The sequence below is a fragment of the Mus pahari genome, chromosome 17, assembly GCF_900095145.1.
Source record: "Mus pahari chromosome 17, PAHARI_EIJ_v1.1, whole genome shotgun sequence".
Lineage (NCBI taxonomy): Eukaryota > Metazoa > Chordata > Mammalia > Rodentia > Muridae > Mus > Mus pahari.
The window spans coordinates 11,143,021-11,158,239 of NC_034606.1; the positions used below are offsets into that span (position 1 = coordinate 11,143,021).

Genomic DNA, 15,219 nt, shown 5'->3' on the forward strand with positions numbered 1-15,219 from the left:
TGAACCATATTTTCTGTATCCATTCTATGGTTGAGGGACATTTGTGTTGCTTCCAGTTTCTGGCTATTACAAATAAGGCTGCTATAAACAAAGTGAAATACTTGTCCTTGTTGTATGATAGAGCACCTTTTGATCCCAGGAGCAGTACAGCTGGGTCTTCAGGGTAGAACTATTTCCAGTTTTCAGAGAAACCACCAGACTTATTTCCAGAGTAGTTGTACAAGTTTCTTATCCCACCAGCTATGGAGGAGTGTTCTATTTTCTCCCCATCCTCACCAAAATGTGTCACCTGAGTTTTTTATCTTAGCCATTCTCATTGGTTTAAGGTAGAGTCTCAGGGTCGATTTGATTTGGATTTCCTTGATGACTTAGGATGTTGAACATTTCTCTAAGTACTTCTTGGTCATTTGAGATTCCTCTGTTGAGAATTCTTTTATCTCTGTCCTCCATGTTTTAATTGTATTTTTGGATTCTTTGGAGTCTAACTCCTTGAGTTCTTCATATATTTTGGATATTAGCCCTTTCTTGGATGTAGGGTTAGTGAAGATCTTTTGCCAATCTGTAGATTGTTGTTTTGTCCTATTGACAGTGTCCTTTGCCTAACAGAGGCTTTTTGGTTTCATGAGGTCCCAATTATCAATTGTTGATTTTAGAGCCTACGCTACTGTGTTCTGTTCAGGAACTTGTTTCCTGTATGAATGTTTTCAAAGATATTCTCCATTATCTCTTCTATTAAATTCCGGGTATCCAGTTTTATGTTGAGGTCCTTGATCCACTTAGACTTGAGCTTTATGCTAGATGATAATATTGGTTCAATTTTCATTGTTCTATTTGCAGACTGTCAGTTAGACCAGCACTATTTGTTGAAGATGCATTCTTTTTTCCCATTGTATGGTTTTTGGCTTCTTTGTCAAAAAATCAAGTGTCCATAGGTGGATGGGTTTATTTCTGGATCTTTGATTCTATTCCATTGATCTACCTCTCTGTTTCCATACCAACACCGTGGGGTTTTATCACTATTGCTCTGTAGTACAGCTTGAGGTCAGGGATTATGACTCCTCCCAAAGTTCTCTTGCTCTTTTGACTATCCTAGGTTTTATTGTTTTGTTTTGTTTTTACATATGAAGTTGAGAATTGCTCTTTCCATTTCTGTGAAGAATTGTGTTGTAATTTGGATGGGGATTGCACTGAATCTGTAGATTGCTTTTGCTCAGATGGCCATTTGCTCTATGTTGACTCTACTAATCCATGAGCAAGGGAGATCTTTTCATCTTCTGATGCCTTCTTCAAATTCTTTCTTCAGGGACTTTTGAAGTTCTTGTCACACAGTTCTTTTGTTTTCTTGGTTGAAGTTATACCAAGATATTTTATATTATTTGTGGCTATTGTGAAGGGTGTTGTTTCCTTAATTTCTTTCTTAACCCATTTATCATTTGTATAGAGGAGGGCTATAAATTTGTTCACCCCATATTTTCCTAAGGGTCTTTCTTGTCTCTTTTTGGTTGAGTCTGGCTACACCTGTATCAGCAATAATGAGGAGTGTCTAATTTTTATGGCAAGGGAGCCCATATATGTTCGTGAAAAAAGTCTTTAAAAGCCATACAGCTATGAATGGTTTGCAGTCCACACTTAAAGGAGGAAATTGAGTTAAACTTACTGACCTAATAAAGATCTAGGCAAGACACACTCAGTGTCTACCACTGTATTTTATTTCTACACATCTATGTTATTATTCTTTCAAAGAATTTCTTAAGACAAAACATATTTTTAAGGCTAGTAGAAAAATTTACTTAAGGATTTTGGAAATGGTCTTTGCATTATTATATTTTAAGTATGATTTTTAAAAATGTCTTTTTTGTAACCCAAGGGTATATAATAATAAACAAAGAGGCCAAAATGAAAACAGTGCATCAGTTAATTCTTGCTACATTACAAATCATCCTAAAAACTTAGAGTTTTGAACAATTTATTATTTCACAATCAGTGGATTTGCAATTGGGACTTTGTTAAAACGAGTCACTCTTTAGCTCTTGTCCCCTGGGCTTTTTCATTGTCTACTAGTTTATAGGATGTATGCATGCTGGTTAGGTAGAAATGGCCTTACTTCATTCTTTAGAATTTGATGCCTCTTTACTATTGTTGGACACTATCTATGGTGATGGGAATGATTGAACCACGTGTGTTCTATGCTTTCTTACCCATTGAAAGTTATGGAATTCCAAGGAGCATCAAGATTGCTAGCCTTAATATGAAAGCATTCTCCACATGTAATTTTGTGCCATAATTAATATTGTCTGTCCTATTATTTAAGCAAAGTGTCATGACCAAATTGAAAGAAAATATGAGAGAGAATTACCCAGATACTGAGTTCCAGTACTCTACCATAAATAATGGAAGGTGCTTTTGCCATACCAACATAGAACTCCATATTCGTGACAGTGAGCAAGGATGTGTTGGGTAAAATAATTCTGGCCTTAAATCTTTCTTCAGAGAAGGATAATTATTTTTCTATTATTTATGTTTTAGATTCAACATTTGTTGGATTTAAGGATGTTTGTTCAGGAGAAACTAATGTGATATTCATTACTAATCCTTTAAATGAAGACTTACAGCATCCAATCCATGTGAAGAATGTCCAACTCATTGACACTACTGAACAATCCAAAGTGTTCATACATAGACCTGATATAAGGTATCATTATGAAAACTCATTATTTTCTGTATTAACTTTCTGCTTTATGTGCCATGTTAAACATCTGAGGAAGGATTACTACATTAAAACAACTGCTACTATCTAGAGGGAAGTAGTATTCATGAATATTTGGACTTTAAATTTTATCATCCTCAGTTGTTTTAAAAACTGACCTTTACTGTATGTGTTCTCACATTATTTTTCATGCATCATAAGTAACATCTTTACTAAAGGCAAAGTTCTGGGAGGCAGGTTTCATCTGCTTTCCATATGAATGTTTCTTCACCAATCATCATAAAGATGTAAGATATTGCCATATTATTTATTTTCATTAAGTTTTATTACTTGTTATTTTCCAAATATCCTATCATGGTCACTCCAAAAATGTTCTTGGGAACTATACATCAGTTATTCTAATTACAAAGACTGCAATTATATAGAAATTTGAACCTGAAACCTTTTCTGATCAGTTAGTATCAAGACATTTCCAGAAAACCATTCCATAGATTTGAGGTTATAGAGTCAAGTTGTCAATTCCTGATAGGGCTTTATAACATATAGAACAGGAATTTAGGTATAAGACAATATTCAAGAAAAAATTTTTCTGTAAGAAGTATGTGGCCAGCTTATAAAAGAACATTGCTCTATAACTTTGTAGGCGTCTTCCCAGAGAAATAGTGTTCTGTAAGTAGCTTGAGTTCATATGACTTGATGTGGATAATAGCCCAACATTCACTTATTTAGCATTATTTATTTTGGTAATTTTCTTCAAAAGAGCCACTTCCCATTAAACAATTAGCATCTGTTTATTTGGTGGGGATTGAAGTCTCAGATTTCATGTATAATTTTAATGTCTAGGTCATGAAGATTGGATTGTAATTTTAGTTATCTTTTTTTTTTTTTTTAGTTTTATTTCTAGTAGAAATTGTTGTTATTCTCCAGTTCTTCCTTGTCAAAGAGTACACTCAGCCTTCAAAAGCTCTAAGTGTTGGTTAATAACAGACATTGGCCCCCCTCTTTCACAATTGTAATTATAGAAATCCCTATATTACAAATTTTTGTTACCACTCTTACAATAAAGGGAAAATAATTGACTGATTCTGGAGAATCACCTTGAGGTACCAACATCTCTGATATGTAATCCATTTTCCAAGACTTTTCATGAGATCAGAATGAAGCTTATCTGAAAACATTAGGCATGTTCTATATTCCTTCTCTCCCACAGAAGAACAGAAGGAAGGTGTCCTTCTGTTGTGGGAAGTATTTTAAAAAGAGAAGCAGCTCATTCCCCATTCCCATGCTTGTGCCTGCTTCTCTCTGCCCCAGTGGTCTGGCTCACCTGCTCTTATCTTGAGGAGACTCTCCACCCAGAGCAACCCAGTTCACTAGGTTCCCACTGGCAGATCATTACCATGCCAGCCCCATGCTTCAAATCCCCTACAGCCTTTGTGGTGTACCTCAGGCAGACCCACGCTTTGCCACCATACCTTTCTCTCTTGAACCCAGATGAGCCGCTGTGTGAAGGAGAACAACACAGACTTAGTTCAGAAACAATGGTAACTCAATCTCTGGGGCAACAACTAAAACCTAATCTTGTAAACCTATTAAAATCTGATTCCTCCTGTGACAAATCCTTGCAGATGTGCCACGATACTGAGAAACTCTAGCTGTTACATCTTACCTTTATGCTGTCCCCTTTCCAGAGGGACCTAATTCTCTCCTGCTTCCTTTCTTCCTCCATCCAACCTGGAAGTCCCTGCCTACATGCCCAGTGATTGGGTTCTTTATGCACTAGGGAATTGGTTCACAAGAAGTCAACTGAGCATGTGACTCATTTCTTATTCCAGACAGCCTCTCTCAGGAGAGCAGAATTAACAATAAAATACAAGCAGCACAGAGCCATCCACAACATCCTTCCATAATTTACACACACACACACACACACACACACACACACACACACACACATATACAAAAAAAATCTACCTTTTTAGGCTCTTGGGAACCTGAGTGATGATAGAGCACACAGTTTGAGGGTTCCTGACTACTTTTCTTACAGATTTGCTTTACACTACACATACTTGAATATAAAGAACATATGATGTACTCAAATATTTATTGAAATTCTCCCATGTGTATATTATAGACAATTAATGATATTTGTCCCATCATAAAAAAAAATCAGAGATATTTTGGGTCTGTTTCACATAACAGACCCAAGCTTTCCACTACTATATTCTTGCTAGAACTCAGGAATGAAATATATTTCTTCATTGTATATATCATACCAATTCTAAATACACACTAGATCTGAATGTGTTATACATTGCATATTTAGCAGCCTTTCTTTATTATATCTACGGACAATCAATTAATACTACAAGTAATTAAAAATGAAACCAATATATCATTTTAGGTTGAACAGTGTGAATCATTACAATATAGTTAGTTACCTAAAGAATGGTTACCAGTCCATGTTTATCTGTGTGTACATAGACAAGAATCTATAAGAATATATATTAGCCTTCAACTAGCCAAGAGCCTACGATAAAAAGTAGGAAGGTGAAATAAGCAACTATTATTAAATATTCATGTTGTTTCATAGTAAGTAGTAATTTATCATTTGTAAGAAAATTAACAGGCTACCTGGCCAACATAGAGATTTCCATCCTGTTACAACAGAGTAGACATCCATCTGCTGTATAGAGAAATAAATGTTAGAATATTGTGAACAATATACAAAAATCAAATCTATAATTACATAAAATATGGATCAACAGCATGGAGTTCTAAGTGCATATTCCACATGTAGAACTTGTCATATTGAAATGTTAATAAACCCATAATCATGAAGCAAATAAACACCATGAGGAAATCATTCTTCATTGCAATGGTAATTGCATAGGCCACTTTATTCTACTAGAAATTCTTTCTGAAATAAGACTTAATCGGTGACCTTAGCCATTCATTGTGCCCTTTCTTCCCAGTAAAGTGAACCCATCTGACTGTGTGGACATGGTTTGTGATGCCAAGAGAAAATCTTTTCTTAGAGACCTGGATGGTTCCTTTCTGGGGAATTCTGGGTCAGTGATCCCTCAAGCAGAGTATGAGTGGGATGGAAACAGACAACTGGGAATCGGAGACTACAGAATTCCGAAGGCAATGCTCACATTCTTGAATGGAAGTAGAATTCCTGTTGCTGAGAAAGCACCTCATAAAGGTATGTTAGATCTTATTTGATTATTAAACCTCAAGTTTATGAAACAAAATGCATTTTTTTTCAAGAATTGAGTGATGAACTAATGACTTGTAGGTTCCATTAATTGATCTTATACACAAGATAAAGACAATAGAAAGAAATTTTGCAGAGATATCCTATCATTTCTAAAATATTACTATACATATTCCTAGGAATTATTAGAGATGCAACCTGTAAATACATCCCAGAGTGGCAGAGCTATCAGTGTTCTGGAATGGAATATGCAATGATGGTACTGGAAAGCCTGGATTCTGACACAGAGACACGAAGACTGTCCCCAGTGGCTATCATGAGCAATGGTTATGTTGATCTCATTAATGGTAAGTGCTCAATGTAAATAGACCTGAGTTAGTCAAATCATTTATTCAATAAATAGAACTATGTGAAAAAATTACTTACATTCGAATCTAGCAAATATAAAGACATCTTTGTCCTCCATATTTAAGAATTATCTATGTGCAATGGTGAGATTTGACTCTTTAGTAGTTTGCCGTGGAACCCCAGCCTCTGGCCAGCGGAGGTGGGGGCAAAGATAACACATACACCAAGGCAGAGTTTGAGCAGCTTCCACAGCTTCCCGCTGCAGCTTCCTTTATTCTCTCTACAGCTCACCCCAACTCTCTACAGCAGTTCAACTTCTCTCTCCTGCTTCTCAACTTCTCCTCAGCTCCTTCTCAGATTCACCTCAGTTTCTCAGCTTCCCTGCTTCTCCTCAGCTCCCTCTTTCTATTCTGGGATCACCCAATTTATCCCCTTCCACCCTCTGCACTCGGCTCTCATCGCTCATCATCCAATCAGCATTCAGCATGTTCTATACAGGAGCCATGCACTCAGACAGGGTGGGTGTTGATAGGCCAGTGACTCAATATCATGCTGTATGATGCTATACGTCAGGCGGGCAGCGTGTAATCACTCAGGTGTGCATAATCAGGTTTTTGGTAATCAAGCAGGGGCTTGGCAGTGAGTCAGGACGCCTTCTTGGCTCACACGGCCACATCCGCTTCCCACAGCAGTTCTTCATCCAGGAATGTCAATTTACTTCATGTTGAGTATTTGAAAGAAGAAGAGGAAGAGACAAAGACAAGGAAAAGGAAAAGGAATGTTGTTCCTGTAATGATTGTCACACTTTTCTTGATAAGGATGCATAGATATTTTAAAGAAAAAGATTGGCCTAAACATCTTCAAAAATATACTTTGCCTTATATGAACTAAAATAAAGCTTGATGATATGTAATATGTAATATGTAAGAAGGGTGTTGAGGGCCTCTCATCGTTATTCTATGGATCTTTGGACATACTTTGCAACTAATAGCAGTTGTTTATATAAATATACAGCTTATGATTTTGACTTTTGAGAATAACTTGTGGAGCTTCTGTGTCTAGGCTTCTCCCACTCTGGCCCTCGATATCTGAAGTTTAAATGGGAAGAAATGGTATCCATAGAGATGCAGATAGACTTTGGAGACCAAGAATTTTTCAATTAATAGGATTAATTTCTATAAGGTATCAAAATCACAGGGCAGGGATTCATTGTACGTCCCTGCACAGTGCTGGGGCTCAGATGTTAGTCTCTCATCAAGCTTAGCACTGAAAAAGCACAGAACTTGAACCACACAGATTTCCATGCCTTGGCTGTGAAGAAACATGGTGTCAAAAACAGTATAGAAGTCAACTAAGTGGCTGTTCTCTTAGTAAATCCACTTATTAAAAACCTGTGAAAGAGCCCAAAGGTACTAAGTAAGGGTACTAAGTAAGAGAGATTTGAAAGTCCCACAATGTTCTGACTCTCCACTTAGTCTCAGAAGCCAGCAATCAGTGTCAAATACTGCCATTTAATTTGCAATGCAGAGGTTTTTGGGAAAATGACAGAGAACTTGGTGAATAATGATGGTGTAGAAGAGAAGATTTCGCATTGCTCTTATTTGGGGATGGAGAGATTTAGGTATAATAATTTTTACATTTATATATTCTGAAAAGAAGTATAAGTTTTCTATTTCTTACAGTGACACATCATTTCTCTTATAAATGAGTTTAAATTTAACAGTGTTGATTAATTTTTAAGTGTTTAGTAGATAGTACTAGGGAAAAATAATGAATGTATTATGAAAATCATGTAGGCTTTGGGAAAATTACTCACAATAAAATTACTGAATATCACTAAAATGTCCTTTTAAATCTTAATGCTATATTTTATTTCTTTCAAATACATGGCTTTTTGGCTTTACAATATTTTTTTATTTTATACACAGATGTTTCTGCATGTTTGTTTTTAAAGCCCACAAAGAAGATGTATTTAAAGTGGGATTTATATTTTATGTGCTAAGGGATGTATATTCTCCTTGATATTTAGAAGTTGATATTGATTTAAAATTTGATTGAAATACAGTTATAAATATTAATAAGTTTCAAAGTGAGCCAGAAAATTCAGCAAACGTAATGAGGAACTACATCAGGAGATTTTTGTCAGTCAGATCTCATTTTTATATTGAAATTTGCTATGATAGATATGCAGTACTCATTCTGAAAATGTCTAGACTCAACTAGAAAACCATCTGCTATGTCTTAGCTTTTTAGAGCATCTGCTTGATGGCAGAATGTGCTCAGATGGTTTTAGTTTGTTAATTATATTAACTCTCCAGTAGTGCCTTATCAACTAACAGAAATGTACTGTTACTATTACTATAAGAAAATAAAGACTTGATTCAAACAAACCTGTTAGCTGACCCTTATGCTGCAGGCTGCTGAGTATCTGGTTACAGAGTGAGACTAAACTGGACAATTTAGTAAAATTCTGCCTCAAAATAAAACCTATGTTAAGGGTTAATAAACAGGTAGCATGCATGAGCCCTTAGGTTCAATCTCCACAGCTCCCCCAAGTCAAATGTGTTGGGGAAGCTATAAGTTGACCAATAAACAAATGAACAATGGCCAAAAACAATTGATGAGTCACCTTCAGGAATACCAATGTCCATTCTTTGTTGGTCAGCTCCATCTTAATAAATGTATGCTAGCAGATTTCCTACAAACAACCTCAGAAAACTGGTGAGTCTTGAAAATACTACACTAGTGAATCTATACCACAAATCCTAGCTGACGTATTGTTATCCCTTTAACCCCAATAAGTACGAAAGTAAGGATAATAGGAGCAAATTGATTCCCTGTCTTCCATCTTAGGTCTGGGTAATTGGCATATAAATAAAAAGTTTAAATGCTGAGCTTCTGAAACTTAAAAGGTATCTGAACCCTTGCAATTTACTTCAAATATGAGTCTTCATATTTTGTGGGGAAAAAAACCCCAGCATTCTATAAATAGGAACATGAACTTTAATTTTGCATTGATTTAGGCCCACAGGACCATGGCTGGTGTGCAGGCTATACATGCCAAAGAAGACTGTCTCTGTTCCATGGCATAGTGGCTCTGAACAAAACGTATGAGGTTTACTTTACCGGGACCAGTCCTCAGAATCTTCGGCTGATGTTGCTTAATGTTGAACATAATAAGGTGAACCTACATAGAAATAATGCCTTAAAGGTTGTCATAATTAGCTTCATACCACTAGCGACTAACTCTTTCCAGCCTTCTCTAATGTTGTCATCCCGCCAGCTCACTTTTAAAAGATTCATTAGTGTATTAATCTGGACAGGTTTTCTCTGTGAAAGAATGTGTCTGTACTGAACACTTCCAGTGCATACGGATTCCTGTACTCCATACATGAGGGTTGACAGTGATATCTATGATAGCATGACTAGCTAGCAAGCCTGAATTTTGATACTAAAATTGTGTATTACTTAAAGTTATAGATTTGCTTTTCTTATTCTTACATGTGGCTATTATGCACATACATGCCAAAAATATGCCTTTGAGATTGATTTCAGTGTTCTCAGCATATTACTTTCAATATCTTTGATAATGTCAAATCTTTGCCGTAAGTGGAACTCATCTAGGAGCATTAAATTTATTCAGATTGTCGATGGAAACAAGCATAGTGCTTAAGAGTAGTCCCATAATTCAGACTTTGGTTTCTACACGCATGAGACTTCAAAGTGCTAGAATGTTAGGTACAGGACGACCTCTGACCAGGTCAAGCAGATAGCAGAGGAACAATGAGAGACTTCCTCCCTTCCTCGCTCCCTCCCTTTTTTCCTCCCTCCCTCCCTCCCTCCTTCCCTTCCTTACTCCCTTTCTTCATGGGTAATAACACTTTCATCCTTTTACTTGGGCATTTTTTTAAACCCCTCTGTTGCATTCCTTATACAATCCAACTGTAAATCCAAACGAATTTTCAAACAGCCAGCATCAGAGGACCGCTTACTGCCTTTCATTGAAACAATGTTATCGTTGCCCTAGATGGAGGCAATCACCCACCAACTCTTCTTCCTGTGTCTACGCTGGCCCCCCACTCATCTTCCCTCATCAGCCAGAGAGGGAATGTTAGCAATCTCCTCTGGCAGAGACCAGATCAGGTCCTTTCTCTACCTTTCATTATCTCTACACTCATTTCTGTGAATCAGAGCCTTCACAGTGACCTAAAAGGCCCTATGGGAATCTTCCAGATTTCAACTGACTTTCACGGGTCTTCCAACCAACATTTTGTGAGATAGTTTTCAACACTGCAAGTTTAATTTTGATTCAAAAGTCTTTTCTGTAAGTCATTATCTTTAAAAAGCACCCCTTCTTCTGCTTAGTGTGTGATTCCTCTGATAATTTTTCTTACATTACATTCTTCTCCTGGGATTTATCACTTAGTGGTTAATTTATTATGTCTATATTAATGGTTAGATGCAAGCATATTTTTAATCTTTGTCCAATATTTTCCTAAAGTTCACAAATACTGGTTTCAGTATCTTATAAAATGTGCACATAATTGGAGCACATTTTTTAGAAACTAAATTCTAAATGTTCTGTTAAATTGTTCTAATAAAAACATGCAAATATTTGTTTTAACAGGCAGTTCTAGTTGGAATTTTTTTTTCCACACTTCAGCGTCTGGATGTCTATGTGAACAATTCCTTGGTCTGTCCCAAAAATACAGCATGGAATGCCCAAAAGAAACACTGTGAACTTGAAAGGCATCTGAACACAGGTATTTCTTCAGGAGAGTATACATGGTATTTATATACTTGCTTACCTGCAAACATTCTTTGTAATATTCAAAATTCTTTGAATTATGACATTATTTCCTTAGATACTGATGAATAAAGAAGAATGTATGTTTTTAGCTCCACTCAACAGAAACTAAGCAGTGGTCATTTATTAAATGCTTTGAAAGATCTCTGCTAGTGGAACTCTTTACCTCCCTGTGCATGAAGATAGGAGATTCTAGAATGGACATGTTTCTTACTAATTAACAAAGTTTTCCTTCTATGTGCATGGAATTTAACTATTCTTGTGCTCAAAAGAAATTTTGCTTGTAATGTTTATATTCCCCTTGGTTTATTTCTATCCTATAGAGGTCAATGTCTGAATTAATTCTAGATATCAGAAATATGATCAAGAAAGCTAGCATAATATCAACATTATTAATTAAATAAGACATAATGGACTTGATTTAAATATAATAAATGAAAAGGTTACATTTATCTACATGGTGGTATTTATAAACCAAGAATTATCCCTGTCCATTTATTGAACAAAATGGGTTGTGTTAGGGTTAGGAGTTAGGGTTTGGGTTAGAGGTAAGGTTAGGGTTAGAGTTTTTTATTCAACAAAATTCTAATATTGTTGACAGCTGACACTGTGTTCCATGAGTGAACTTAGATCATTTATCTCTGTGTTCCATGAGCTTGGTCCGTCATTGCACAAACATGAACAGCAAAATAGAAGCTAGATCTTGAAGTATGAGTATGTGGTCAATATTCTTCGCCATTTGTAAAACAAGTCTTGTTTTTGCTGCTAAAAAACAGTCCAAATTTCCAGACATTCTCACACATCTGATGCTGGGCTCTAGGTGCTGTGCTTATGAATGCTTACTTATCAGCAGCAACAAGCATCTGGGTAAACCAAGATGGGGGAGAGGATGCCACTTGTCAAGGTTTCTGCTTTGGTCTCCTCAGACCCCTGTAAAAAAATCCTCTGAACTTACAGCTCAAGTTACTTTCCCTTACGAAACAGCACAATTTGTTGATTTACTTTAATTTTTGTTCCTTTCTTCCTTTTTTTCTTTTTTCAGGTTTGTTTTGTTTTGTTTGTTTGTTTGTTTGTTTTTGTAACATGGTTTCTCTGTGTAGCCCTGCATATGCTGAAACTTGCTCTATAGATCAGTGATCTGCCAGCCTCTGCCTCCTGAGTATTGGGATTAAGATATAAGGCACTATGCTGTCTTTTTTTTTTTCTCACAATCCTAGTCAATAGTCAGATTCAGATGAGAGAATGTTTTCCTAAACTGTAGAGGTTTCTTGCTGTGTTTTCTCTCTATGTGAGAGCCAGCTCTTTGGCCTCTTTCCCTTAATGGTTCTAATTCCATAATAAAGTCTTCACTCACTTATGTAAGCAAATTTTCCTCCAGAGAGCTCCATTTGCAAATACCTTCAAACAGAGAATTAAGGCTTCAAACACAGGAGACTTGGGAGGGTATAATTCCGTTCATAGCAGTCTCAAAGCCAAAACAGACAAGCAAGGACTTGAAAATATTGCCTAGTTCTTGAACATGTGCCCTTGATGGTTCTACTGCATTGCCTCTTTATAACCTAACCTTCTATATACAAATGATAGCATCTACTTACAGCTCAGGCTCAGTGTTCATACAGAGTTAAATCTTTTTTAAAGCAACATATGTGGTATGAAGCACTATCATTCAAAGTTAGGAAAATAAAAGTTATTACAATCAGCAGAATTTAACACAGAGACAACGGGTTGGAAAACAATAGCACAGATGCCTTTTCAAAGATTAACAAGACTGTGAATATGTGTTATCAGATTGTTTTTGAGGCTCAAACCAAAGGGGCTCACATACTATCATTTCTCCAGCCAAAAATTAAAATTTAGCATTGTTTTAGCATGAATTATTTAAAGCTTTAGCACATTCAATGCACAATGTCCTTGTGACACAAGCCTCTCTATATTTGAAGCTTACCTGAAATGCTCTAGTATCTAGATCACTAAGAACTTCATTATTCTAATAATATAAAAAAAGTTAACTAAGACAGATGGCACAGACATCATTAATAGGAGTATGAACTCATATCCACTTTGCAACACAGAGCACATTCTTTAGATTCACACAGTGAAGTACACTCAGGAGCTGTATGATTTTTCTACCACTACAATGCAGGTCAGCCTTTGGGGCTTAAAACTTAAAACTTTGTTACTTTTTAATTCTGTTGATATTTCACACACACACACACACACACACACACACACACACAATGACCTCAGTTTCACAAAATCCAATTTTCAAGTAGAATTTGTTTGGTTAATCAGAGATTTTACAAGCTAGCATATAATCCCATTTTATTGGGTTAAAATTCTTCGGAGATGTTTTAATGGATTTTTCATTTCTATTATATGCCTTCTGTCCTTAGTAAAAATAGAAATATTAAATTATAAGTGTTCTTTTAAGAATTTGCATCTAGCACTGCAGAAATTAGAAGGCCATTAAATTTATACTTCTGAATTGCCAAATTCCTTCACCCATGCCTTTAAAACTTAGAATGTGTAGATAGTATTCTATGAGTAGAGAATAAGTTTCTAGACTTACAATTAATTTGAGTTCTCATTTATATTGTGACTAGAGCTAAATTTTTTTAGAAATAAATCTTATATAAAATGGCTATTAGTGGCACTATTTAAAAGACTATAACTTTGCAAGTTAGTTTTGTAAGTCCTTTGTTTTAATGTGCATACTTTGTTATGAAAATTATAAAATTGAGCTTATTGTAGTTCAGACAAATATTAACCACCGTGTGGCCATTACGCTAATAGAAATATATTTAAATGTGCTATTTTGGCCTTTTTTCTTTTGTAGAACAATTCCTTCCTAATGTGGGTTCCACTGTCTCTGGTGAAAACTACTTTGATAGAACCTATCAGATGCTGTACCTTTTGCTGAAAGGAACTACACCCGTGGAGGTCCACACTGCTACCGTCATCTTTGTATCTTTCCAACTGCCAGTTATGACAGCAGATGAGTTTTTTAGCTCACACGGTCTGGTTAGAAATCTTGCCTTGTTCCTAAAAATACCAAGTGACAAAATCCGTGTCAGCAGAATAATAGGAGCAAGTCTGCGAAAGAAACGATCCACAGGACACATAATGGAAGTTGAGATTGGGGCTGCTCCCATTCAGTTCTTGAACAATTCTACCACAGGTATGGGTATCAGATTTTGTGATAAAGAAATGTCATTGTAAAATCATAAAAAAACCTGCCACGGCTTGGTTAGCCAGCACTCAGGAAATCCTACTACCCCTATATCTGGAACCTTAAGGGACCACAAATCATTTTACTCCCCTACTTCTATAATAATAAGTTGTTGAGAAATTATGAAGGAGTTGCAGAAAAACTTGACTTAATAGGAAGTGACTTCATAGTTTATTGATAAAGGGTGAAAACAGTCAATTAGAAGAGAAATCTGTCAATGGAACTCTGTTGCTTAGAACAGAGAAAAAAACCTAGGCTTATGCTGCTGCAATGCCTTCTATGATGTTGTCTGCCTGGAGTCATAGCTGATTTCTCTTCTTCAGCTCTATACTTCCTTGGACTTATATGGTGAGTGCTATGGCTTCAGTGTGACTTGCTTACTTGGTTCCATTTACCTGTGAATCTAATCTAGAAATTGCAGTAAGCCCATTGTACAGAGATAGCTTATTCACCCTCTTGTGGCAATACCAGATAAACCCTGATAAATATAAGATACAGGTCTGAGATCATGGAGCATAGGAGCATAAGGAAAAGCAAGCTGATATGTTTTCAAAGCACAGACTAGGGCAGGGTCTCAAGTCTCAAGGAAAGCCCTCCAAGATGTTCTAGAATGGATGAATCACAGAAAGGTATGGTGAAGCAAAAAGAAAGATGCCCACATAATAATACAGCTTTCACATACTGTCAGGGTATCCAGGATGTACACATTGCACTCACCCAGTGTCAGGCACACTTAAAAAAAAAAAAAGAGAGAGAGAGACAGCATAAGTGCTTAGGAGAGACCTCAGGAATAAGAAGCTATCATGTCATGCCAGGCGTGGTGGCACATGCCTTTAATCCCAGCACTTGGGAGGCAGAGGCAGGCAGATTTCTGAGTTCGAGGTCAGCCTGGTCTACAAAGTGAGTTCCAG

At 36.3% G+C, this 15,219-nt stretch overlaps 1 protein-coding gene across 1 annotated transcript in view; it reads left to right on the top strand.

Moving 5' to 3' along the window:
• The window catches only part of Pkhd1l1 (PKHD1 like 1), a 144,720-nt gene that overhangs the window by 118,481 nt on the left and 11,020 nt on the right, over positions 1-15,219 (top strand). The window contains exons 68-73 of the mRNA XM_029548042.1: positions 2,527-2,692; positions 5,680-5,912; positions 6,104-6,271; positions 9,296-9,453; positions 10,900-11,035; positions 13,916-14,257. Coding sequence (XP_029403902.1) covers positions 2,527-2,692; positions 5,680-5,912; positions 6,104-6,271; positions 9,296-9,453; positions 10,900-11,035; positions 13,916-14,257 — 1,203 coding nt within the window. The remainder of the gene's footprint in view (positions 1-2,526; positions 2,693-5,679; positions 5,913-6,103; positions 6,272-9,295; positions 9,454-10,899; positions 11,036-13,915; positions 14,258-15,219) is intronic.